This window comes from Equus asinus, chromosome 8 (assembly GCF_041296235.1).
Source record: "Equus asinus isolate D_3611 breed Donkey chromosome 8, EquAss-T2T_v2, whole genome shotgun sequence".
Taxonomy (NCBI): Eukaryota; Metazoa; Chordata; class Mammalia; order Perissodactyla; family Equidae; genus Equus; species Equus asinus.
The window spans coordinates 56,217,521-56,243,306 of record NC_091797.1 but is presented as its reverse complement, the minus strand read 5'-3'; the positions used below and the strand labels follow the sequence as shown (position 1 = coordinate 56,243,306).

At 42.8% G+C, this 25,786-nt stretch overlaps 1 protein-coding gene across 15 annotated transcripts in view; it reads left to right on the top strand.

Annotated features, from left to right (window-relative positions):
- Positions 1 to 25,786, top strand: part of PHACTR1 (phosphatase and actin regulator 1) — a 504,607-nt gene that overhangs the window by 380,494 nt on the left and 98,327 nt on the right. For all 15 annotated transcript variants that reach the window (XM_044773220.2, XM_044773223.2, XM_044773218.2 and 12 more), the window contains one exon: positions 12,881 to 12,961. In XM_044773220.2, coding sequence (XP_044629155.1) covers positions 12,881 to 12,961 — 81 coding nt within the window. The remainder of the gene's footprint in view (positions 1 to 12,880; positions 12,962 to 25,786) is intronic.

Here is a 25,786-nt window from a genome sequence, read left to right as displayed (position 1 = left end):
ATAATAACAAAACCTTTATTTATTTCTCTGAAAAATGTAGCCTTTCCTCTTAACTTATTCATCCTTTCCATAAAATCCATTTGCTTTTCCTCTATAAAGAAAGAAAGTCTCAGAATCTCAATGGGTCAAAGGAGGCCTTTAGTTTCTGATTTATTTCTGTGACCTGAGGTGAAGAAATGGCAACTTCAAAAGCAGTTAGGCTCACAGCCAAATATTATATCTCTAGGTTTTCATAATTTCTCTCTCCCTGAGTTTTGACCTCTTAAAACTAAGCTTATCACCTCACACCCATTAGGATGACTATTATTAAAAAAAATTTTAAAACACCCAGAATTTAGCAAGTGTTATGAGGATGTGGAGAAATCGGGGTCTTTGTGCACTGTTGTGCACAGAAAACAGTATAGTGATTCCTCAAAAAATTAAAAATAAAATTACCACATGATTCAGCAATTCCACTTCTGGTATATCTCCAAAAGAATTTAAGCAGGCTCTTGAAGAGATATTTTCATACCCATGTTCATAGCAGCATTATTCACAGTAGCCAAGAGGTGGAAGCAACCCAAGTGTCCATCAGTGGATGAATGGAGAAACAAAATATGGTATATACCCACAGAGGCATATTATTCATCCTTAAAAAAGGAAGGAAATCCTGTCACATGCTACAAAATGAACCTTGATGACATCATGCTAAGTGAAATAAGCCAGGCACAAAAAAAACCAAATACTGTATGATTCCACCTACGTGAGATACCCAGAGTAGTCAAATTCATAGAGACAGAAAGTAGAACGGTGTTTGGCAGAGACTAGGGGAGAGAGGAATGGGGCATGGTTTAATGGGTATAGAGTTTCAGTTTTGCAGTTCTGGAGGCTGGCTGCACAACGCTGTGTATGTACCTAACACTGGTGAACCGTACACTTAGCAGTGGTTAAGTGCTAAGTTCCATGTTGTGTGTATTTTACCACAACTTAAAAAATACTAAGCTGATGGCATCACTGAGGTCATAGTTTCAACACAACGTGTGACAGAGTCCAGACCATGTCTTTTTAGGCTCTGTCTTCTTGCTTTCACAGCAGTTAGTTTATCTAGTTAGTTCTGTCCAGCGACAGGATGTTTTAATAAGGGAAAGAAATCAAATCAAGTTGATTGATGTGTTTTCATCGCTTGTTCTTGTAATATTGTGTAGGTACAACCTCAGGCAAAGTTTCCTATTAACCTGATGATGAGGCCAGCACAGCCCCTTTTATGGGTTTGCGGGAAGAAAGAAAATGGATTGATGGTTTACTTTGCTTGGAACACCACTGAGATAACTGGATTGCCATCAGCATCACGGCCACCAAATACATCATCCCCTCACTCACTCAAGCCAAGATGGGGCTGAGTCAGAATGTGCATTCCCAAATGCTGCCCTGACTCAGACCTCTACTCACATCAGCCCACAAGTAGGGGTCAATCCCTAGAATTGAGAGACTGTCGGACGATATTATGGGACAAAGTTCCATACATGATGGCGTAAAGCATCAGTCTCAAGCAAATGAAAGAAATTGAGTTCTGCTATTTTTATTTGTGAACTAAGGATTGCACGTTTGTCGGCTTCCACTATGCATGCTACAGTTACTTCAAAAGAACTGCAAAAATACCCATCAGAAACTAAACTCAGAAGTTGCAATCACGAAAGACGAAAGGAGATGGATAAACGTTCGTTTACGGGAGCAGTATGCTGCTTGTGATGGCTCACTGCCTTGTCATGACTGTGAGGACTGATGGCATTCTGTAAGAACGAGCAATGTCTCAAGGAAAGCTTTGAGTAGCTGTGCTTCTAGACCTTTCTTCCCTACTGCATACGATATGAGATTTCTCCTTTTTATAGTGGTTATGTTTTTCAATTTTTTCCAATTGCTGTCAGGGTAAATGTTTGATTCACAACTCTGCTATTCAGAAATTCTGGGGTTTTATTCAGGGATAATATCTAGGCACTAAAGGTGATTTTTTTCCACTCTAATACAGATTAATAATTCCCTTCTCCTATTGGAAGATAATGGATATTGGCCATATTGTTTTTATCATAAACTGGCAATGATTGGATGAAGTACACCCAGTCCCTAATTCTTGAAGCTTCTTATTATGCAAAAGGAGAAGACTGAGACAGAAATGAAAAGATATATTTGATATCCAGAATAGAAAGGGATATTCCTAAATTACTTGGACTTTTTCTTAGCTTTGGAAGGTTTTGTTTTATTGCAAGCAGTTATTATGCATTTCTTCCTCATGAGCCTTTCTGTTCCGCTTTGGTGTTAAAGTCTTGATGTAGCTCAATATTGCAAGGATAGGCATCAAAATGCATAGCAAAGGGGCGCATTTCTTTCCTGTGTAGTTCTCTCCACCTGAAATGACTGAGGAGATATTCACCTTTGTAAACATGGACAGTACTTATCGTATTCACATAAAAGAAGAGAGTGAAATTATAAATGTGTGTGTGACTCAGTATTTCCTCTGGCCAGTTGAACTTTTTCCTGAAATGAACAGTGGTGATAATAACAATCACATGGTTCATCGAGCTTTGTGTGAAAGGCAGTATGCTTGGTCTTCCTGTGTGAAACCTCATTAATGACAACTAAATAAATGTAACCCTAATAAAGTGATTAAAGAAGTGATCATAGTTTATAAGCTACAAATTTTGCCCAAGAAAGAGCAAAAATTATACATTTGGTTCTTCTGTATCTACGCTACTGCTTATGTGTACAAGTTTGTTCGCTTATAGGTAGGCTGGACAAATTGTGAGGCATAGTCCTAGTTTTTAAAGTTTGTTAGATGGACGGTATCATGTTTAAGCGTCCACACACTGGAATCACATGGCTTGGGTTTAAGTCCAACTTTTGCCCCTTGGCAAAATGGAGGTAATAGTACCAAGCTTCTGGAGTTGTTTTGAGACTTATGTAACGTACTACATGGAAACACGTAGAGTACCGCCTAACACATAGCAAGTGTTACTGTAGCAATGGAAGGGAGAAATCAAGTCCTCACACAAAATGTCCCTTTCAGGCAACATATTTGAGCAGACATCTGACATAATTATGCAGAGTTATGATTTTTTAAAATTGTTCAAAATTATTAGCTGACTTTAGTTCTGACTGTACATAATAAGAACAAATAAAAACCCTCAGTCTAATGTTGCTGTCTTTTTCTGCCTTATAAAGTGTCAGAGATGTAAGATTTTAAAGCCTAAATATCTTAACACTGCCTTCTAAATGCTTCATTGCAGCGGGGTTAATCTGCCTGTGAGTAGAAAAATGAGCAGTGAAGCAAGCAAGCTTATTTCCATTGACTTGGCACCACAAAACCCTCTGAACAAGGACCCCATTCTCTTTAGGTAACAGGTGGTAGCTGTTCTGGGCAGGATTTCAGATTTCCATTCTTCACTGCTTTAGGCAGTACACTTCTATCATAAAGCGATCAATAATAATTAGGTGTCTGGAATGAAATACAGTACAGCATTCTGCTTCCTCCTCTGCAAGAAAAAGACACTTAACTAGCTCTAAATCAATGAACTTCCTTTTTATTCCTGTGGGGAGTGTTAGAGGCAGCAGAGAACATGGTGGAAATGTGAATTGTGGCTCAATGCACAATCACAAAAAAATTAGATGTTATGACACACTTTCCTACAAGTAATAGAAGCGAAGCCCAAAGCATTCAACCTTTATTCCTAACGTAAACACTTTCATCACCTTGCATTCTCTCTCACTGTCGAGCCACCTGCTTCACATGTAATGAAAAAGTCTGTCCTAATAGGTGATACATAGGTGAAGGAACAAGGGGAAGGTTGTAAACAGGACTTAACGTAAATCGTTTTTCAGATCTTAGTTTTATTAAATCATATTCTACCATGTTCCCATAACAGGGCTAATAAATAGAGGAGGAATTATTTGTTTGTGTCTCATAGATCTCAGAAGAGAAAACTGATACTTATTCTCCTACAGTTGGATCTGAAGCTTCTTTCCTGTGCAGATTAGGGTAGAGAGAGAGAATGGAATCCGTAAATGGTAACATAAACTTTCCTCATTGCCCTCCCAAGAGTGTTGAGCCTGGTCCTTGCCAAACTACTCCTGCTAAGTTGCTTCTTACTCATCACTTCAAGGATGGACTCTCAGAACAGTGCATCCTATTTTCAAAATTTGGAATCCTGGGGCCGGCCCGGTGGCGTAGGGATTAAGTTCACACTCTCCGCTTCGGCAGCCCGTGGTTCACGGGGTTCGGTTCACGGGATTCGGATCCCACGCACAGACCTAGCACCGCTAGTCTAACTCCGCTGTGGCGTCATCCCACATAAAATAGAGGAAGATTGGCACAGATGTTAGCTCAACGATAGTCTTCTATAAGCAAAAAAAGATTGGCAACAGATGTTAGCTCAGTGCCAATCTTCCTCACATACACACACAAAATTGGAATCCTTACTTCTGCAAAATTACACATCTCTAAAGGTTTCTGCCAGCTTTCTCCCCCCAGAATTTCAGGTCCCTATCTCACTACCTAAGAGACTTGCCAGCATTCAGAGCAACCCTTCTGTGCTCTTGTCTGACCTATTTGAAGAAATGATCAGGAAAAAGACTTGTGGCTTTTATTGCCTTCTAATCACACTTTCTTTCATTAACAAGAGTTAGTCTGCGGGCCAACTGCATAATTTCATTCTCTGGTGGCTGAGTTTTTTATTCCCCTTCAGAGACTATTGCAGCAGTACAAAGAGAAAGCAGAGTTAGTAAGAATGTCCTTTTAATGTTTTTATTTTGGAAAACAAAACATACATTGAGAAAATGCATTAGGCATCAACATACAGTTTAACAGATGGTTATGAAGTAAACAACCACTGCCCAAATCAGAAAAGGAAATATTGACAGCACTTGGAAGCCCCTTAAAGTGCCTTTCATTTTTTAAATGTTATTTCATTATTTTTTTTTACTGTGGTAACGTTGGTTTATAACACTGTATAAAGTTCAGGTGTAATTAATGTGCCTTTCTGATTGCAATTCCCTTCCACACCAAAGGTAGCTGCTGATGTGATTTTTATTGTGATCTTACATCCTTGCTTTTCTTTGTGTTTTTTTTAAAGATTTTATTTTTCCTTTTCCTCCCAAAGCCTCCTGGTACATAGTTGTGTATTTTTAGTTGTGAGTCCTTATAGTTGTGGCATGTGGGACGCCGCCTCAGCGTGGCTTGATGAGCCGTGCCCTGTCCACGCCCAGGATTCGAACTGGTGAAACCCTGGGCCGCCAAAGCAGAGCGCGCGAACTCAACCACTCGGCCACGGGGCTGGCCCCTCTTTGTGGTTTTAAAGTTTAGGAATATGCCTATCTAACCCCTATATTTAGTTTTGCCAGTTTTTGAACTTTATGTAAATGGAATCATAGTATATGTGTTCTTTTTCCTTGTTCTTTTCATTCAACGTTACTTGTAAAATTCATTCATTTTGTGTGTGTACTTTTCTTTTTGAAAATTTTCAAACATAAGAGAAGCCAAGAGAACTGTATAGCAATATTATTGTATAATTGTGTTGTTATATAGCCATCACCTAACAGTTACCAAGATTTGATCATATTTGTTGTGGGTTTTTTTCCTGCTGCATTTTAAAGTAAATTATAGACATCTCTAATCATGCGTCTTTAAAAATAAGAGAAATGTCTTATATAACCACAAGACCATTATTATATGTAGCAAAACTAATAATAATTCCCTAATAGCATCTAATGGCCAGCCCTGGTGGTCTCATGGTTAAGATTCAGTTCTCTCACTAACGCTGCCTGGGTTCATTTCCCAGTCAGAGAACCACGCCACCATCTGTTAGTGGTCATACTGTGCCGGCCACGTGCTGCTGTGATGCTGAAAGCTATGCCACTGGTATTTCAAAAACCAGCAGGGTCGCCCATGGTAGACAGGATTCAGCAGAGCTTCCCAACTAAGACAGACTAGGAAGAAGGACCTGGCCACCCACTTCTGAAAAAATTGGCCATGAAATGCCTGTGAATAGCAGCGGGGCTTTGTCTGGTACAGTGCTGGAAGGTGAGAGGATGGCACAAAAAGACCAGGCAGGGTTCCACTCTGCTGTAGACAGAGTCCTAGGAGTTGGAATCAACTCAATGGCCACTAACAACAAAAAATATCATCTAATACCCACTCCATATTTATATTTTCCCAACTCACCCCAAGATGCTTTTACGTCTGATTTGTTCAAACCAGGATCCAATCAAGATCCATGAACAATGTTCTTTTAAGGGCACGACTTACAGCTTAAAATGAGTCTATGATCCTTTCTTTTCCCCATACGCTTAATCAGTGGATAGAGCTCCTGTGGGACATGGCTACAGGCACTTCTCCCACAGTGAAGAGGAAAACAAGTCGCCTTGTCTATGCTAACGATACGGTCTGACTCTTACACTCTGTGATTCCAGAGGAAATGATACTATTTGAATTACTGTCAGGATGAAGGACCTAATATCAATTATTCAAAACCAAAATTGTTATTTGGGGCCAATACTGTGTAGTATTGAGCTGCTCAGGGTTGAGAAGCCTAGTCTTTACATATCTGGGGAATGCGTGGGGGGCTTGCCCATCAGGGTTGCTCATTGGGATGCAGACTTCTACCCACGGAAGTTTCCACCAGGACCGCAAGCGGACGGGGAGATGATGGCTGGGCGCTTTGCTCCACTGGGGTCTTCCAAGTCAGTCGTGCCTTGCTCATGTGATATTGCAGGACTTTGGGTTTTCGGTTGTGGTTGATTCAAACATTTGCCAGAAAGCTCTTTACAAAAGAGCCTGGCCCCACGACGTAGACCTCTCTCGTTCGTTTTTACAATGGAATACCACGTTTGCTTCCTGCAACCTGGTATTTAGATCAGAATTTCCCAGAAGATAAAAGGGTCATATAGTCAAATGAATTTGGGAGAAACCCTGGATTAAACCAAGTTAAACTTGTTTCTTTATTAGTCCTCTTATGCTAATGAACACTGATTCTCCAGTGGTACTTGGCATTTCCCAAAATGATTGTCCTCAGAAGCCATTCCTCAGAGCATCCCTGGGGGTTCATATTCTGCAGAACAGACTTTGGAAAGTGCTGATCTAGATGACTTAGGTGTGATCACAAACAGTTAATAAGCAATCTCATCTCCCACCCCCTGGGCGATGAAGAGTTTATCCAAGCTGGCTACGCAGCATTTCACAAGTACAGTAGCTGGGTTGCCATGTTGGAGATGAGGAACTTTGTTCACGTGCCCCTCTGCTTGGACCTGTGCTGAAGTTCTCACTGTAACAATGGGGGAATCAGGATCTATGCCTATTATCATGTGATGAGGACACTTACACCTTAGATTCTTTTTTTTTTATTTTTGCTGAGGAAGATTGACCTTGTGCTAACATCTGTGCCAGTCTTCCTCTGTTTTGTTTGTGGGTCACCACCACAGCATGGCTGCCAGCAAGTGAGGTACGTCCACACCTGAGAACCGAACCCAGGCTACTGAAGTGGAGCGTGCCGAGCTTAACTACTAGGCCACAGGGCTGGCCCCCTAGATTCTGTCTTTTAGATGGAATTTCCACATGGTTTGGATTTTTAAAAGGAAAAACATTCTAAACTGGTCAGCCTCTCTGAGTTTGAAAATCATTTGGCCTCAATTGCCAAATATTAAAAAAAAATTTTTCATTTTGAATTAGTAATTCAATAAGTTTTCTTTGGATAATCAAGTACTTGAAAACCTTCTTGCCCAGTTATTCCATATTTGGCATAATGTTTAGATAGTCATATGACTCCTGAACGCCTTCTGAGTTAGTGAAAAGCATAGTGTTGGGTGCTTATATAAATTGCTTCTAGATTAAGATGACTTCTTCTTGAATATGTTTCTCATACCATTTTGTCTGAAACTAGACATTTAGAGTTGCATTCTTTTTTACTTTCCCTTCTTTTTTCAACATAGCATTTAGATGGACAGCCTTGTTGCTTTTCTCATTAATTTCCTTATGAAATAAAAGATCAACTAGCATTTTCCATCTGATCTTTCAAAATGGAAGACCTCTAGGTTTATCCCACTGCTTCAAATCCTCGCTCTCCTTTCTCCTCTTTTATATATTATATGTATAAATTTAATTTTGAAAGTCTCTTCATCTTAAAAAAAAAGAAAGCATTTTCTCTGAGGTTAGGGTAATTGTGGGTTGATTGTTTTATGTTGGGTCCTTCTAGGCTGTAGTTGTTGCGTCATAGTGTTACTCCTCATCGTTCATAGAGTCAGATGGGAAGTGGAGGTATGTTCTAGTTTCTCAAGGCTCATTCCATTTGTCACATGTAGATTTCTAGCCTACATTCGCTTTCACTAGAGTTGTAAAATTTTAAAGGGATAAAAGCCAGAGATTTTACTTACAAGTTGATTATTTTAATAACTGTGAAGGTATAAGACTTTTCAGTAAGCTACTGAAAACTTCATCATTTCTCAACTGTTTTTCCTCCTTCAAAATTCTGTCCACTACAGAACGTAATTTAAAGGCCATTGAGCATTCAACAGAGATAGATTATTCCAGAGGAAAAACTGAACAATTCCTTGCTGTGGTACTCTGAGTAGAACCAAATGACTTGCTGTAGCATCAATAATTGCTCCCCCCCCCATTTATTCACTTTTTTGAAGAAAAAAGCAGTACTTAGAAGTTATGGAACATAAGAGGTTCTTTTTTCCATCAGTACTGGGAACACATAAAATATACCCTACCCCAAAATTGTACACCTAGTGATATATTGTAGAACAATTCTTATACCTGTTCAGGTGGGTGACCACAAGTATATTTACAGTAGCAATGTTTGTATCCCCCAAATTTGAAACAACCTAATTTACCTTCAGTTGCAGATGGTTAAGTAAATTATGGTGCTTGCATCCCATGTAATGGTGTGCAGGACTCCAAAAGAATGAGGGGCTTCTGTATCACTGATGGGAAGATCTCTAAAACACATTGATAAATGAGAGGAGAAACAAGACTTGTAGAAAAATATGAGCGGAGTGAATCCATTTATGTTTTTAAAGCCTGTGTTTATATACAGTGTAGGGGTGTGCGCATATGTGGGAAAGAGGAAAAGAAGGAGGGAGGAAAGGAAAGAGAGAGACAGAGAGAGAGGATGAAAATATCAAAGGAAGGCGGTAGTGAGATTTGGTGAGTTGGGTCTATGGAGGAAGGCAGGTGAAAAAGGACTTTGTTTTCTCTGGATTTCTTGAATTATTTACAGTGAAAATATTTTCATGAATAAAAAAGTAAATGCATATATTTGTGTGTGCAAAAAATAAAAGAGAATATTCTAGTCGTTCTTAACAAATTTATCCAGTCGAGGCATTTGCTAGGGAGAATGAGCCCATCCAAGATGGCCTGTTTTAAATTCATCAATGTCAAAGGAACATCAGATCCTTGGCTTAACATAAACCCACGTGGATAAGGAGAATGGAAAATGATTAAGGAGAGGTGATGGGGAACTGGTTTTTGGTAAATGTAGCATAGACTGCAGTGGTGGCTCAGAAGAGTTTACAGAGTGATTAGATGAGGACTAGTGTCACTCCATCATAAGCGTTAGTCTCTGGGCTTTGGTGGAATTTACTGCCGAGGATCAGTTCTTCACCAGCCTCCCCGTTTCTAAAGCACGTGCTCAAATGTAAACAGACTTCAGAACAATAGATTGGAAATAGAGCTGTGGAAAATCCCCTTAGCTTTTCCTTTGTTTACAAACCAGTGCAAGGATGGGTGTGTTTTAAAACGTGGGTTTCATTATTATTCAGGTATAGTGAGCCAGTAGATCAGGAGACAACTGCCATCCGGAAGACAGTTTGTTATACTCACAGGTCCCGAGAGAAAGGGCCATGCCATGCCACAGGTGGCCACATGGGGAAGCACCAGGGCCGGTCAGGAGGCCAAGACAGTGGGAGGAAAATGTGGGGAGAGCCTGTACAGTGGTTTCCACAGAAAGGAATGGGTAGGACAGGGTCAGCAGGCTTCCCTGGCTAGTTGGAATCCTTTTAGTGGGCTCGGGGCATACGGGCTGTCTCTGGTTGTCTGGTACCTGGCCCTGGGCTGATTATGATGGGGGAACAGTGGCCTGTGGTGCAAGAACTTGATGCAGGTGGTGGTTGAGGGTATGGGCTCTGGATTGGTGGGTTTGCATATGAAAAGTGCACCCACAGATGAGTGAGTCATTTACTATCTGTAGCGGGTTGGGGAAGAGAGAAGATGTAACGCGCACTAAACTTGCCCAAAGGATAGCGGGAATAAACCAGATAAATAAGAACCAAGACGTGATGTGAAGCCTTGTCTAACCCCGCAGTACGGGAGCTTATTTTTCATATGTTCTGGTAGAACCAGGTCCCTTTCTTTTAAGAGGTCTTATCTCAGTTTGCAGTCACATGTTAGGAGAGGTCATCATTTGGTGACTATGTGAATCACACATTGGTCTGTAAACTCCCTGAGGGCAGGGACTGTTCCTTTGGTCACCACATCTCCAGCCCCTGAGAGATCTCCTTTCACCGTGCACAGAGGGCCCATGGCTGTTGAAGGAGGTGGGGAGACAGCTGAGGTCCCGGTGGCCAGGCGGTTGGCCTGAGTGGATCCACGCTCCACTGATACTCGCCGTCTCAGACCTCCAGGGCCTCCACGTCCAGGATCCACCCCCTCATTCCAGATAGTCCCCCTAGTGCTGTGGATCAGGCTCATCCACTTTCTTCTCTGCTTTTGAAAATCTCCTGGGAAGCCTCATTTTGTTTGAGAGAAGTCTGTTCAGTTTATGTGGTTCGATATAGGATGGCAAAGCACCTCTTTATGCTTTTTTGGGGGGCTTTATGTCACTCAAAAGATGTTAATAAATTCCTTTCTTAAAAACCCCTGCTCCACCTTGTCTGTCCAGTCTCTTCCCACTGGGCTACTAAGCAAATCTTTTTAAAAATCAGGCAGAACTTTCTAACCTAACTGCACGCAGTTTTCTTCCCTCTCCGGGCGTTCCTCTTCTGCATAGAGGACGTCCACATCATGTCATTTGGTCTGAGTCACAAACCTCCTTCACCCCCAAAACAAACACTGCTTCGGTGGTTCCTATACCCACCTTTAACCCTTGTCCTTCCATCCAGCCCTCCTTCTCCCACTTCTATGGGCATATGTTTAGATGTGTCTATTTTATTATCAATATGTTCTCAGTAAGCTATATGGGAGTGCCACCTAACCTAACATTGATTTTTTTTGTCTCATACCACTTAATTCATCATAATTTAAGAGAGAGATTTAGAATATAACTTTTTGTGTGTGTGTGTGGAAGATTAGCCCTGAGCTAACGTCTGCCACCAATCCTCATCTTTTTGCTGAGGAAGATTGGCCCTGAGCCAACATCCATGCCCATCTTCCTCCATTTTATATGTGGGACACTTGCCACAGCATGGCTTGATAAGTGGTGCATAGGTCCACGCCCAGGATCCAAACTGGCGAATCCTGGGCTGCCCAAACAGAGCGCACAAACTTAACTGCTATGCCACCAGGCCAGCCCCTAGAATATAACATTTTTAAAAGAGTAAGTTACAAAACATATAACCAGTAATTTTCAGCCTTGTGATGCCTGAGAATAATCCAGAGAGCTTTTTATTACCATATAGATGTCCAGGTGTCACCCTGGACCTATTAAATCGGAGTAGCTGGGGCTGAGGCATCAGTGTCTTCTCAGATGGGCAAAGTGACTTGACTAAGGCCACATGGCTAGTGGGTAAGAGAGTTAAAAATCACAATGCCTATTTCCTTGCTTTCTTTCTAGTTCTTATTCATATTTTTTGAACTAAATTCCACTGAAGGGTGTATGTGTATGTGTGTTTAATTAATCTGTATCTGAATTTGACTGCATAAAATGGTTTCCTTAATTTATAACAGCCTTTTTCCTTCCTGAAGAACTGTACCCAAAGGATGTGGAAATTCTCAGGCTGACAAAAGCAACTGAAGTAACCTCTCACCTCCTCCACTCCGTTATTTTCCCCGGAAGGTGGAATGTCAGCTGCTGAAGTCACTTGCTTGGGTCCACAGGATCTGCTGATCCACCCCCTCCTCCTTGAGCCACAGGCCTGCCCTTTTGTGCTGCCCCTCACTTCTTCACTCCTGGGCTCCATTTCCACTTGAATTGCCCTCCATCAGGCCCACTGGTCCAGAAGGAAGGCTCCCCTCCCCTCCTCCAGCCCCCACCTGCCTGAGCATTCAGCTCAGGGGAGGGGCCTGGGGGTGCATCTGGGAACTGAGCAGTTCATCCCCCACCTGGGAGCCTCAGAGAGCAGAGCAGTGGGTGGGCTGCCCCGGGAGGTCTGCCCCTACCCCCTGTCTCTTCTGGGATACCAATCCCAGAGCTTTGTAGACAATATTTTCATGCCTTTTTTTATAGTTGGAAAGCAAAAAAATCCTCAGTGAAACAGGATCTGTATGAACTAGATCATGAAAAAGAGAATTCCCATTATGAGGAACTGCCACTCAGGAAAATGCAATATGACGCAGAGGTTAAGCCGAGCTCAGAGGTGGCATTTCTGGCTTTGAATCCTGGTGCCTCTTCTCAATCGGCTTGTGACTCTGACGAGTTGTTATCTGTGCTACAGAAATTGGGTTAAATAAAGGGAAATAAAAATGGCTACCTCATAGGTAATTTGAAGATTGTCTTGAAGATTAAATTAAATAATCTGATTAAAATGCTTCTCACAGCATCAAAAGATGTTAACTAGTATCATTAACTTACACTATTAAAGTATAATTTACAGAAGCTTTCATATGCTTTACATTTTAATACATATTACAATATAAGCCTTTAGAAGACAATGTCTTTACCTACTGACACCTGCTTCTCTATTTGTGTTTTGCTTGTAGCCCTGGAGAGGAAAATATCCATGAGGCAAAGCAGAGAGGAGCTGATAAAGCGAGGGGTCTTGAAGGAAATCTATGATAAAGGTAAGGAGGACTGCCCCACCCTCCATGGGCCGGGAAGCCGTGCGCGGAAACTGTGTGTATTTCCTGGAGTTAGATTCAGTTTTTTGCATCGTTTTATCCAAGTTTGAACCTTCAAAACTCCAGGCAATCCTGGAGAGACAAGAGCATGTAACAGATAGTGCTAAAGCTATCAGTATCACATAAGAGGAGAGAACTAACGCTCCCTTTTTCTCGGCGTTGGAATCCAACCCCAGGATGCTAAGAAAAATGATGTGGCTCGAGGAATGATGTAGGTGCTGGTGGGAGCCTGTTGGTGTTCGAGTACACACAGCTGGGGGGAATTTAACTGCTTAGCTCTTTCAGGCACTGGGGGTTCCCGAGACAAATGTTAAAAATCCACAAGCATCTAGAATTTCCCTAACAGATTTTTTTTTTTTTGGCAGTCCGTCTACCCATGATAGGAGAAATCAAAGTGGGGAAAACTATAACATATAACTGCACACAAAGGATATTTCAAATGATAATATTTACAGAGATTCAGATGCTCTGTGAGGGTGTCCACAAGTGTTTGCCCATGAATACTGTGTGTCTTTTGCTTATTGAATTACTGCCTTTGAATATGAATGTGTAAGTGGTTTACACAGTATATTAAATCGTCTTCACTCCTCTTTTCTAAGAGCTTTGCTATTTTAAATTGTACTCGCTCTCTCCGTTTCCCCTGAGAACCACGCTCTCCCTGGTAAGGCTTTGAGTGAAATGACGGAGTGCTGCTCCCAGCGTTGTCACAGTCATCAAGAGTCATTGTCTCTTTCAGGTCTTCACGTTGTTTGGGGCTGGATTTGGTGGGCCAGATTATTAAATCCCGTATTCTACTTTAAAGCTCCACCCTGATAGTCCCAGTGACCCTGTAATTCCAACAGCACAGTCCGTTCGCCATGTTTGTTTGTGTAGGTCTTCCACAGGCGCAGTTTCTGTTCCAATTTAAAAAGGCAGGCTGTTTCTAGCCTCACAGCTTCTCTCTGATTCCACTCTTGCAACGTGAGTTGGTCCTTATTTCTCTGGTACCTTTCGCCTCATCCCTTCCTGTCATGGGGCCTCCTGATGGCGCTTTTGGAGAATTTTCTCTTAGCACCAATTGCCACCCTGAAATGCTGCAGGTAGAGCTGGGACGCGCTCGCGCTGCCCTTGTGGCAAGGGCTGCTGGAAGCAGGTGTGAAGCTCTGCCGTTTCAGATGACCTTCTGTAATTATCAGAGCCTCCTCCGGCCAAGGGACCCATGTGGCGAGCCCCTTGATCCTTCCACTTCTGCAGAAGGCCGTACTGAAATACAGCTTCTTTTCTTGCTTTCTGTACAACCCCCTCAAACCCCTTCTCTTGTCAACCTTAAGTCTCATGCTTTGTCACAAGCTCCTTTCTTCATATTCGCTCCCAGGAGGTGTCTGACATTACATCATGAGCATGCAAGTGTTTAAATAAATACTACTGTCACAGCTAAAGCCTGTTCAGATGCAGTTAAATGATCCTTCCCCTCCCCCTTTCTTCCTACAACCTTTATATTGCACTCTGTGGAACTTCAGAAATACTCTAGAGAATACATTTTACTCTCTCGTTTGTTATTTCCACGACACCTGGTAGCTGGGTTAAGGTCAGTATTGCCTAACTAACTTCCTGACTTAATCAAAGAAGTGAGAGACTGTTAGAACAAAAGCCTCATGTCACAGAGAAAGAAACAAGGGGCCACTGAGGCTGGGGCCTGCCAGCACCATGCCAGCACTGGGAGTCCCCGAGAGTGAGCGCTATGTCCTGCTCACAGGTGTTTCATGGCGTGCACTCAGTAACTGGCTGTAAAGAAAGGGACCAGTCTAGCCCCCTCCTGTCAGCACAACTTCCTGTTTTATTTTTGTCTGTGCACTTATCACTGTCTCCTCTCTCCTCCTTGGTTGTTGGCTGGCTTTCGTCACTAGCACCAAACACCAGGAGAACACGGACCTCACAGACGTACTGCCAGATGCCCCAAGCCTCAGATAAGGCCTGAGATAGATAAGGCCCCCAAGAATATTTACTGTTGGGTGACGGGAAAAGGAGAAGAAAAGAGGGACTAAAAGTAGAAGTCCGTTGCACATAGTGCATGTAGAAGTTTGTATTTGCTGTGGGTTTTTCTGATAAAAGCATCCATTCTGTGTCACTGTGGATATTAATTGTATTACCTCCTATTATATTTTATCAGTTGTTAGGAACGTGAGCCCTGGAATCATATTACTTGGATTCAATTCAGTTCCACTACTGCCTCCTGACTAGCAGTGCAACTTTAGTCAAGTTGGTTAACGTCTCTCTGCTTCTATTTCTGTATCTGAAAGTATGGATAATATTGTAGTAAGGAGGGTTACATGAGCCAACATACGTGGGTTAATTTGCTAGGGCTGCGGTGAGAAAATACCACAGGCTGAGTGGCTCAAACCACAGAAATTTCTTTCCTCACAGTTCTGGAGGCTGGAAGTCCAAGATCAAGGTATGAGCAGGGCTGGCTTCTGTGAGGCCTCTCTCTTTGGCTTGTAGATGGCGGCCTTCTCGCTGTGTCCTCTCGTGGGCGTTTCTCTGTGCAGGCTCGCTCCTGCTTTCTCTTCCTCTTCTTATAAGGACCTCACTCTTATTGGATCAGGGTCCCTGCTTATGACCTGTTTCAAAGCCCTCTCTCCAGATACAGTCACACTGGGGGTTTGGGCTTCAACATAGGAATTTGTGGGGGGGATGGTTGTGACACAGTTCGGTCCATAATAACATGTAAAGTAGAATAGTGACTGTCATCCCGTAAATTCTCAACAAGTCATTAACATACCATTTGTAGTAGTAGTCTTGTCATCATCGTCTTCATCATCCTTTACATTTCTTGAAACCCTTTGCGTGCCTTACCGTAGGTCAGCAGGCTCAAGATTTAGGAAAGGACATCATTGTCCCTTTATATCTGAGGTGCAGCGATCTGCAGCCCCCTAAAATGGTCTTACACATTTGGGTGGCCAGCAAAAACCCAGCCCCCTGGCCTGACTCAAGTCTCTTCTCACACCTCCATCCCGCCTCCCCTTAGCCTCTAAACGTGTTGTTTTCCTGTCGCTCCTTCTTCCCTTTCTACCACACCGTTCACCCTGCTGTCTCTGGAATTCTGGTGGGTAAAACAAATAAAATTTTATTGCTACAACCTGAGCGAGCAGCAAGTGGCAAAAAGAGTTTTAATCGTTCGTTTTTCAGGTTGTTTGTTTCCAAGATAAATCTCATCGACTTGGAGGGATTGTTCCATGTTGCCTGACTGGCAGTTACTCATTTTGCATCGCCTCCTGTGTTGTGTAACACCCATGACTCTAGTCTCCTGGCAGCAAAATAGTTTCCCCCAGAGATGCGTGGTCCCTGACGGCTGCCGTCGGCCAGCGTGCAGCCTGCGAGGGCCGGCCTCTGGTACTCTGCGGTTATACTGTTTTGCCCATGATATTGCTCATGTGGCGGAAAGCATTTATCTTTAGTAGGAAAGCTTTTCTCTTCAAACTTCTTTACATTATTGATTTTGCTTAGTAATGCCCCACTTGTTCACAGATTGTATAAAAATAAACTGTAGTGATTTGAGATTTGTAGCTATTTGGTTAGGGGAACTCAGAATTAATGAGGTTTTATTACTCGGACAGTTCTCCTCAAAATTCTTCGTGTTTTTCTTAAAGCAGGTTAAAATCCCAAACTGATGAATAAATTCAGATCAGGCAAAAGGAGAGCCTAGATCAAAGAGGGGAAATTATCGCAAATCTCTACAGGAATTAGCTCGGGAATCCTTCATACAACAGAATATGTTAGAAATAAAGACCATCAGCTGCTCGCTGGCTTGTGTTTTTTATTGGCTTCCATCTAGAATCACAGAGTCCGGAAGGAACTTTAGATAAAAGTTTAACCATGAGGGAAAACTGTTTGATCTCTGGATATATTGAGGCCATGGAAGAGCGTGGCAAACTTTGAAACTACATAGGAAGAAATTTTTAAATTACATTGATCCTGTTACACGAGGGACATAAAATTGTAAATCATTTTTCTCCTGTTTTCCACAATCTGGTCATCACAGTTGTGTGAAGAACACAGTGTAAACATGAAGATGAGCCGTTGTCACCCTAAAGAGTAAAAACCTTAAACCAACTCCTGGTGGAAAACAATCTATGATTTGATAATTTTTAATTGTTTGTTCCCCCATCTCATGGCCTCTTTGTTTGAATTAGAATTTAAAGGTTCTCCTTGACTCGTGAACGTTCGTTCGTTCATTCATTCAATCAGTTGGTCCCGAGCGCCCCCTTTGTGCCAGGTGGGCCCCTAGGTGTTGAGCTACAGAGATAACCACGAGAGCAAAATCCTCACCTTTTCAGAGGCTGCCTTCTACTAAAGGCAACAGGAAATAATTAATGAGCATGAGATCAGTTGTCAAGGAATGATAAGCACTATGAAGAAAGACAAAGCAGCAGGGTAGAAAGGTGAAGTCAGAGGGGGAGTGGTGATTTTAGATAAATGCCATCATGGAGAACCTCTGGAGGAGGTGATACTTGCACAGAGACCTAAATGAAGTGCTCGGTGGCTGAAAAGGGGGCATTGGTCCTACTTTTATAGTCAAGTGCCACATAGTGACGTTTTGGTCAAAGATGGGCCACATATACAACAGTGGTCCCATAAGATCAGTACCATGGACCCCAGGTGTGGAGCAGGCTATACCATCTCGGTGTGTGCAAGTACACTCCGTGCTGTTCACGCAATGACAAAATCGCTGAACAACACATTTCTTAGAAGGTATCCCCATCATTAAGCGACGCATGACTCTACTTCAACTTGTAACCTAATTCATGAGCTCTTAAGTTCTTTAAATTGATTCAATATGTTTCTTTTAAATTACAGCCTCTGTGTTGCATTTGCCTCTCTCTCGGTTCTCGTTAAGTCAGAGCACGTCACCCCTTACTCAGAGCCTGCGGTGGCTCCCGTGGCACTCAGAGAAATTCCACGTTCCTGCAGGGAAGCCCTCCATGATTTGCCCTCCAACCCATTTGCTTCAACTCCCTGGCCGTATCTCGTCATGACTTCCTCTCTCTGGCATCTCTCCAGGACTGCTTCCCAGCCCTTGAGGTTGGCACTGGCCACTCCCTCTTCCTAGAACCCCCTTCCCATCACATCTTTGCTCAGGTGTCACCTTCTCAAGGAAGCTTCCCCTGGAGCCACCAGATTTTAAATTGCCGCCTCGATCCCTAAGTCCTTAGTCCCTGACCCTGCTCTGCTGTGTCCTTTCTTTCTGTCTCTTATCACCGTCACTCATGCTCCATACATTACTTACTTATCATGTGAGCCTTTTTCTCCTGTCTCTCCTCTCTGAAGGGTAAGCTCCCCCAGGCGGGGCGGGATCTTCCTCTGGTTTGTTCACTGATGGAGCCCAAGTGCCTACAGTAGTGCCTGGGACGTAGTTGATGCTCGGTTGTTGTTTATTGAAAGAAGCACAAATGCAAGCCTTAGGCTCTCTCTGTGTGTTCACACGACTTGGTTTATTCACTTGTGTTGGCAAAATCCAGAACACTAGGAACTCTGATCGCCTTGCTTATTCAGTTTTATGGTCCATCAAATTTAATTGCCAGTTATTTAAATCGGCACTCTTCTAGTATGATGGATGTATGTATACATATAGTATGTATATGGATGCCAGATACTCTACTTTCAAATAGTAGCTTTTCAGTGTTATAGAGAAAAACATCCTGAAAACAAAGAAGTGTTCTCCTGTTAGTAAAATAGTGACGAGATTCGTCAGACTTAGCAGGGATCTCAAGCGGTCACCTGACCTAACTACTGTTATTTGTCCACTGTAGAGATGAAGCAGCTGAAGCCCAGCGAGGTTATTGACTTGCCTAAAGGTCTGTGGCCAGTGAATGTGGACTCTTAAAACTCCCGCTAAGACCATCGGTCCTCCATTTGGAATTTATAGGAACACAGGAAAACTTTGTAATACGTTGCCTACTGATGATCAGAGGATCTCAGTAAGCATTGCTATTAGTGGTTATTGCAAATAGTCTCTACTAATAAACGTAATATTGTATTTAAAGAATATTAGGGATAACAATGGTCATTGCACTAGATTTTCATCACTGGATTTTCCTATGAAACCTCGATTCTGTCACAAAGTCGCTTGCTTTGTATAGTATGGGTATGTTTAATTCACATGAATATATATATATCAATTACTTATCAGGAGGGGAAGAGAAGGAAAGGAGAGCATCTCCCTGCTATGGAATGATACACCATTGCCCCTGCATTCTACATACTTCCACACCCTAAGTGGGAACAGGAAGCTAGAACATGGGGCAGCCTGCAGGGCTGTAGATGAGACAGCTCACCTAGTAGTTTCTACTGCAGTCACAGCAAGACCTGGGGGAGGAGAGAATCCCACCGGAGGGGAAAAAAAGACCAGGGGCCCTGTAAGAATAGAACTGACTGTGTGCCCATGAGCGACTTCACTTTTCACTGTGTACTGGGAATTAGAGATATTTCACAGCAAATAATAAAGTGCATTGAGGTGTGCTTTTTTCCTTAATCGAGTTAGAGCAACATTTTGGAAGGTGTTATTTTTAATTATAAACACAAACAGAAGCTCCCTGAAATGGACAACTCTTTTATGCAGAGGCTGCATTTTCCCCTTTCTGGCATTCAAGAGAAAAAAAGCCTGATATTTAAATGAAAAGGTCATCATCTTTTAAAAATAAGACTAAAAATTTCCCGCTGCATCAGAGGAGACGATTACAGTAGGCTTGAGCCTTCCCGTTGTTTATCTGGTAGCCCAGGTGCGTCAACTTTTAAAGTCTTGAAGTTTATGGGAAATGCTTTTCACAGCCTTTTCTAGGCACTGTTATTTTGTCACATTTTTAGCTCTTTCCGATGTCTCACCTAGAAATGGCATCTTCTGAAAGCTGTGATTTGGAGCAACTGTCTGAAAATGAAAAGAGTGTTTACTTCCAGCATCGTTGACATATAACCACTGCGTAGCACCGCGGCACCTAGGCAATGGATCGCCCGAGTGGGGGAGTTGGAAAATTATTTAAACAATAAAGAGAAGAGAAATTGTGATCAGAATTCTCTTAAGCAGCACTGTTCTTTCAGAAAGTCGCTATCCTGAGCCAAAAAATTAATGAAATTATTATTATAGCAATGAGCAAGCATTCCCCAGTAAATTTATTCATGACTTGTATATTTATATGTTGCAGACACCATTCTGGGCACCAGAAATACTAGGAGGGACAAGCCAGGCCCCTCTGGCTAACAGAACTCATAGTCCTGGGAATGGGTCCAGTTGCTTGGCAGTGATGACAGAGAAAGTACAGGATGTTCCAGGGTACATTCAAGCATCACCCGCCCAGGCCTGGAGACTTAGGGAAGGCGTCCTGGAAGGAGTGGGGTCTCAGAGGGAACCTGACTATGCTAAGAATTATCCTAGAGAAGATGGGATGAGTAGGGTGATGTTACAAGTGGAAGGACTAGCACACGTAGAGGCAGCAAGTTGACCATAAGTGAAAGAGAGAGAGAGTCCAGCGTGTCTGTAAGGTGAGGGAGCGTCGGGGCAGATCATGCAGGCAGGAAAACTATATTAGTTGTTTATTCCTGATCCTGAGAGCAGGGAGGAGCTTCGGAAGGGTTTTCTGCACAGTCAGATTTGCAGCCTCATCACTCTGCCTATGGGGGAGAAGGAGTTGGAGGGAGACCAACACATGAGTGAGAGAGACCAGTCAGCTGACTGTTGCTGGGGTTCAGGTGATGTGATGGGACGTGGCAGGAATGAGGGTAGTAGGAATGGGGAGGGGGGTGGGAAGAGGACAGACTGGAGAATTACAGGAGATGGAGTCAAGAGGGCCCTGTGACTGCTAACATTTGGGGAACGAAGGGGAGGGTGTAGGCATGGCTGATACTGAGGATTCTAGCTTGGGTGACTAGATGGACAGCTCTAGGGGACATTCACTGAGCTGGGGACCCGAGAGAAGTGAGCTTAGGGCACAGAATATCGAGGTGGTTTGACCACACTGAGTCTGAGATATCCAGATGTCTGAGTGACAACTAAATCTACAGATTTGAAGCTCAAGAGGGAGATCCAGGTTGGAGACGCAGGTTTGGGATTGTCAGTGTATAAACGGTCATGAAGTCATATAAATTGGTCATATTTCTCAGAGAAGATTTAAAATGAGGAAAATAAGTGGCCTGATTGAAAACCCCATGGAAACCATCACTGAATGATCTGAGAGTGAGAAGGAAAATGGTCTGGGAATAAGAAAAACCCTCAAAGACTGCGAAGTGGACACAAAAATCAAAAGTAAACCAGAAATGTGTAGCGTGATGGAAGGCAAGACGAGACAGTGGTTCAGTGGGGGGAAAGTGGTCCAAAGTGTCACATACAGACACATCAAATAAGATGAGGACCAAGAAGTGTCTTTCTGATTATTTTTATGCTGTTTAATTGTAGGCTCTTTAATTACTTGTGAAGCCAATGTGCAATCAGCAGGGCGTGAGTTAAATTGCTTCTGGTTTCAGATAACAAAAAACTTAAAGAGGCTGAAGCAATAAGCAAATTTAGACCAATGATCTTTGTGTGTTGTGTGCTCTAAAGTATTACAAATGCCTTGAGCAATGTTTGGCATTTGTCAGTGCTTATGTAATATTTATTGCACGAATGAGTGAGTGAATGGATGAATGCATGAATTTCTCATAATGAAGTCCAGGGGTAGGACAGCCCTAGGGTTGGTTAATTCATCAGCTTAGTAACGTCGCTGAGGGATGCCATCCTCAGGCTACACCTCATGGTAACAAGATGGCTGCAGTAGTTCCAGCCTCACATACAGACACAAGATCCAGAGGTGAAAGAAAGAGGGCTACCTCTCAGTATTTCTTTGTAAGAGCAAGAAAACCTTGCCCCAGAGGTTCTCCAGAACAACTCTCATTTCTCATTGACCAGAATTTTTGGAGAAAATCACTAGGTATTTTTTTTCCCTAATTTTGACAGATGTTTCCATAAACTAAAACATTTTAGGTACAGTCAACTCCTGAGAGCTGCTACCTAGTATGAGTTATCCTTGGAAAACCTACCATAATACCACCCTTTCTGATTGCCTATCGTGGACCCCACCTATGAAATCAGGGCAGGGTATCTTGGGCACTGTGGGCATCACTACCCCGCCCACATGCCCCCAGCCTTCTCATGCTTGATCACTCCACAGCAACTGACCTGCACTGATGTTTGTAATGAGAAGGAAAGCCCAACTTTGGCCAGCTAGTAACTGATAAAGGGAAAGCTGCTCATACTTAGAAGAAAACCTTTCCTTTTTACTTTTGTCTAGGACTTGTGTAGAATGAGACAAGTCAATGGGGCATTCAGTCTTAACCCCCACATAAATGTCTTTAAAACAACAGCAATCTCCTAGGAGCCCCACGCCCGGGATTCTGGTCCCAGCTCTCTCATCTTCTATCTATACAAGGTGCAGAGCAGCTTTTCACCTCTCTGGACTCTGCTTTCTGAGCGAGTGTAACCCCAGGATTCTAGACTGCTCCAGCCAGCAAAGCCTTGCTTTCTTGTAATCCTCTCTCACTACGCCTAGCCCCAGCCTCCTTGATTGAAGGCAGTCTGTTATCAGCCAGGTGGTCCTCCTTGTGTCTCTGGGAATACCTGTGCAATGGCATACCCTTCAACTCCATGCTGCCCTTTCTTGTCCTCTCATAGAGTTGTTGGAGCATCAAAGGACATAATCCAGTTTGGGCTTTTGGGCCATTACCTGCCCAGAGTAAGTGTTCAATAAGTGTTAGAGATGGTCTTCACCAGGCATCTGGTCTGTACTGCTCTTCGGCCCTTCTTAGATGCCTGCCTTCCCTCAGCCTGCCTCCTTTTCCTGGTTCCGCTTCATCTGAGCCTAGACTTTCTGTCGTTCTGCCAGGAGAGCTGAGATTCAGTTGTGAGGCTTCAGGACTTCTCGGAAGGCTGCGTCCAGCTCTGTCTGTAGTTCTGTGTTGCTGCCCTCAGGGCTCCCGCCATCCACATGTGCCCTGGCACACGTCTCCCCTCCCCACACTCCAGGCTTCCCACCGCTGCAGTTTCTCTAAAGGAAGAGTTATCCACTAAAATGGCCATTCACTGTGATGTGGACCAGTTTAGCAACATTCACTGTTGCATATTCAGTAGGCCCATTATTGTGATTTTCAGGTCTGTCCTGAGCAACACTGTCCAGTAGAATTTTCAACAATAATGGAAATGTTTTATCATCTGTGCTGGCCAATGCAGCAGCCATAGCCACAGGTGGTTGTTGAGCACTTCAAATGTAGCTAGTCTGACTGAAGAAGTGTATTTAAAATTTTATGTCATTTTAATGAACTTAAATAATAGCCCCTGGTGGTTAGTGGGTACCATATTGGAGAGCTCAGCTAGAGAAACAGAACTACTTGAACTTTGAAATGGCCAGCCCCTATCGCTTCCCTCCACAACTCTAGCCATTAAGGATTTTTTAAATTTTGGATTCCAGTTTCAGCTGTACTACCCTATTAACTGTGTAAGGCCCTTTGTACAATGATGTATGATTCTGTGAGATTCACCCTGTCATCTATTAGTGTGGGAGAGAAACTGTGACATTCTGTTAATTTTATATTCAATCTCTGCCCCAGTTGCATTTTATTGTTTTATTTTTTATTTTTTTGAGGAAGATTAACCCTGAGCTAACATCCACCACCAATCCTCTTTTTTTTTTTCCTGAGGAAGACTGGCCCTGAGCTAACATCCATGTCCATCTTCCTCTAGTTTATATGTGGGACACCTGCCACAGCATGGCTTGACAAGTGGCGCATAGGTCCGTGCCTGGGATCCAAACCCGTGAACCCCGGGCTGCCAAAGTGGAGTGTGCAAACTTAACTGCTACGCCACTGGGCAGGCCCCTGCCCCAGTTACATTTTTGATATCGAATTCCCAGGAATAGCAAGATGGTGAATTCTCTTTCAGCTACAAACCTTGGAGCCAAAGTCATTATTTGGAAATAGTGGTCAGAGCCGTGACACTTCATCAGGATAGATGGTGTCAGAACCAATGGGTTTGGCATGAAGATTGGTGAGGAGGCGTGGCTGTGCCCAGGACAGATGAAAGAAACACCCGCAGGAGAGACAGACACCACAGTTTAAGACCATGAGTTGTTTGCGGTCGGGAAAGCGGCCGAGAGTCCACGTGAGCCATGGTTTGTTGACCACGAGGTCCAGAAATAGGCAGCAATTGCTGATAAATCCGGCAGGAAACAGCTACAGGGAAGTGCAACTGAAACAAGCTACTCAAGGTCAATGCCACTTTTGTGACAGGAAGTCGTTGCAACTCACATATTTAATGCTTTAGGGAAAGGCCTCTGAGCAAGATGGAAAAAACTAACATCAAAATAGGATATTAAATCCAGAACAATAGCAACAATTAAAAAAGCAAGGGGATTCTCCAAGCACAAAAGCATGTACCGTTCCATTCCATGTAACAAATCATCCAGTCAGCAGATCACGGAGTCAGTTAAATTCTGAGGTTGAAGTACACCTTGCTGGATTTTCAGGGTGGTGGGTTTGAAAGGATTCTGTGAGTTAGAAAGATGAGTGTAGCAGACAGAAAGGAACCTCATGGCTCTTCAAAATTGTGCCTCCATATATAGGCTGGTCAGAATAATCCAAAGACTTCTGGCCACACATGGAGATAAAAGATAAACTGGAGGATTCCCTAATTTGTGGATTCCGAAAACGTAGGTTCCCTGATCCTACAGAATCCTGCAGTGTCTGCCTTAAATCCTGGTGGTACACAGATTCTTTTCAGCACACGCACACACGTACACACACACATGCTGACTTTTCCTTGCTGGGAAAGAAAATGCACCAGGAGAGAGAAAGAGAGGGAAAGACTATAGTTGTTTTGTTTTTGCAAATAAGACTTTCAATTCAAATCTTTCTAAATGCTTGAGAATGAAATACATTAATTAGTAAATAGGCAGTGTTTACTAAGAATGTAGTGCCTTCTGTGTATGTTTAAAATTCTGCAAAGTGATAGCTGTAGCACTCTTCCATTTAATCACCTCAGCTCCCTGAACTCAGGCAAATGGCAGAAAATAGCTTCAACAAAAGTTGACAAATGCTAGAGAGCCATTTCCGACTTCTTAGGTGGAAAGCTTTTAATCTTCAATGAAATCCTTAGATAAATTCTTTCTTAGCTAACTGTTGCTCAGCAGTCATTCTGCTGACTGTGCCAGCAGCTAGTGGCTTTGATTGCAATATTTGAAAGGTAACTGGAATTAACGAAGCTTTTTCAAAACTCTGTATATTGTTGCTACAATGACACCTTTGTAGTTCACAAAACAATGACTGTGTCCCCTTAATGGGTGGATTGTTTTCCACTCTAAAGTCAATGTCAAAAAAAAAAAAAAGACATTGGATGAAGTGCTTTCGTGGCTCGCTCATATTGGGACTGCCACTGCCAGAGGGACAGTTCTTGGGGAAGCGTCTTTAGCTCTGGGGGTAACTCATCAGCCACTCGATGGAGATGCCCTTTTTGGTCAAAGAGCACATCTGGGAAGCTAAGATGAGACCATGGAATAGGCTGAACAACAGCTCTTGTCTCAAAGGGAAAAAAACAATTAGCAAATTCTTGCATTAGGCTCTTCTTACCTGTCTTCCCAAAGATAATTATTTGCTTTAACATAGGTGCCTTCGCTTTTCGATTTTGCTTTAATTATAGCCATTGGTGATCACCAGTAAATTCAAATCTGTTTGAATTTTCGGAAGCGTGCATGTGTAAATTCTACACATTTGCTGAAC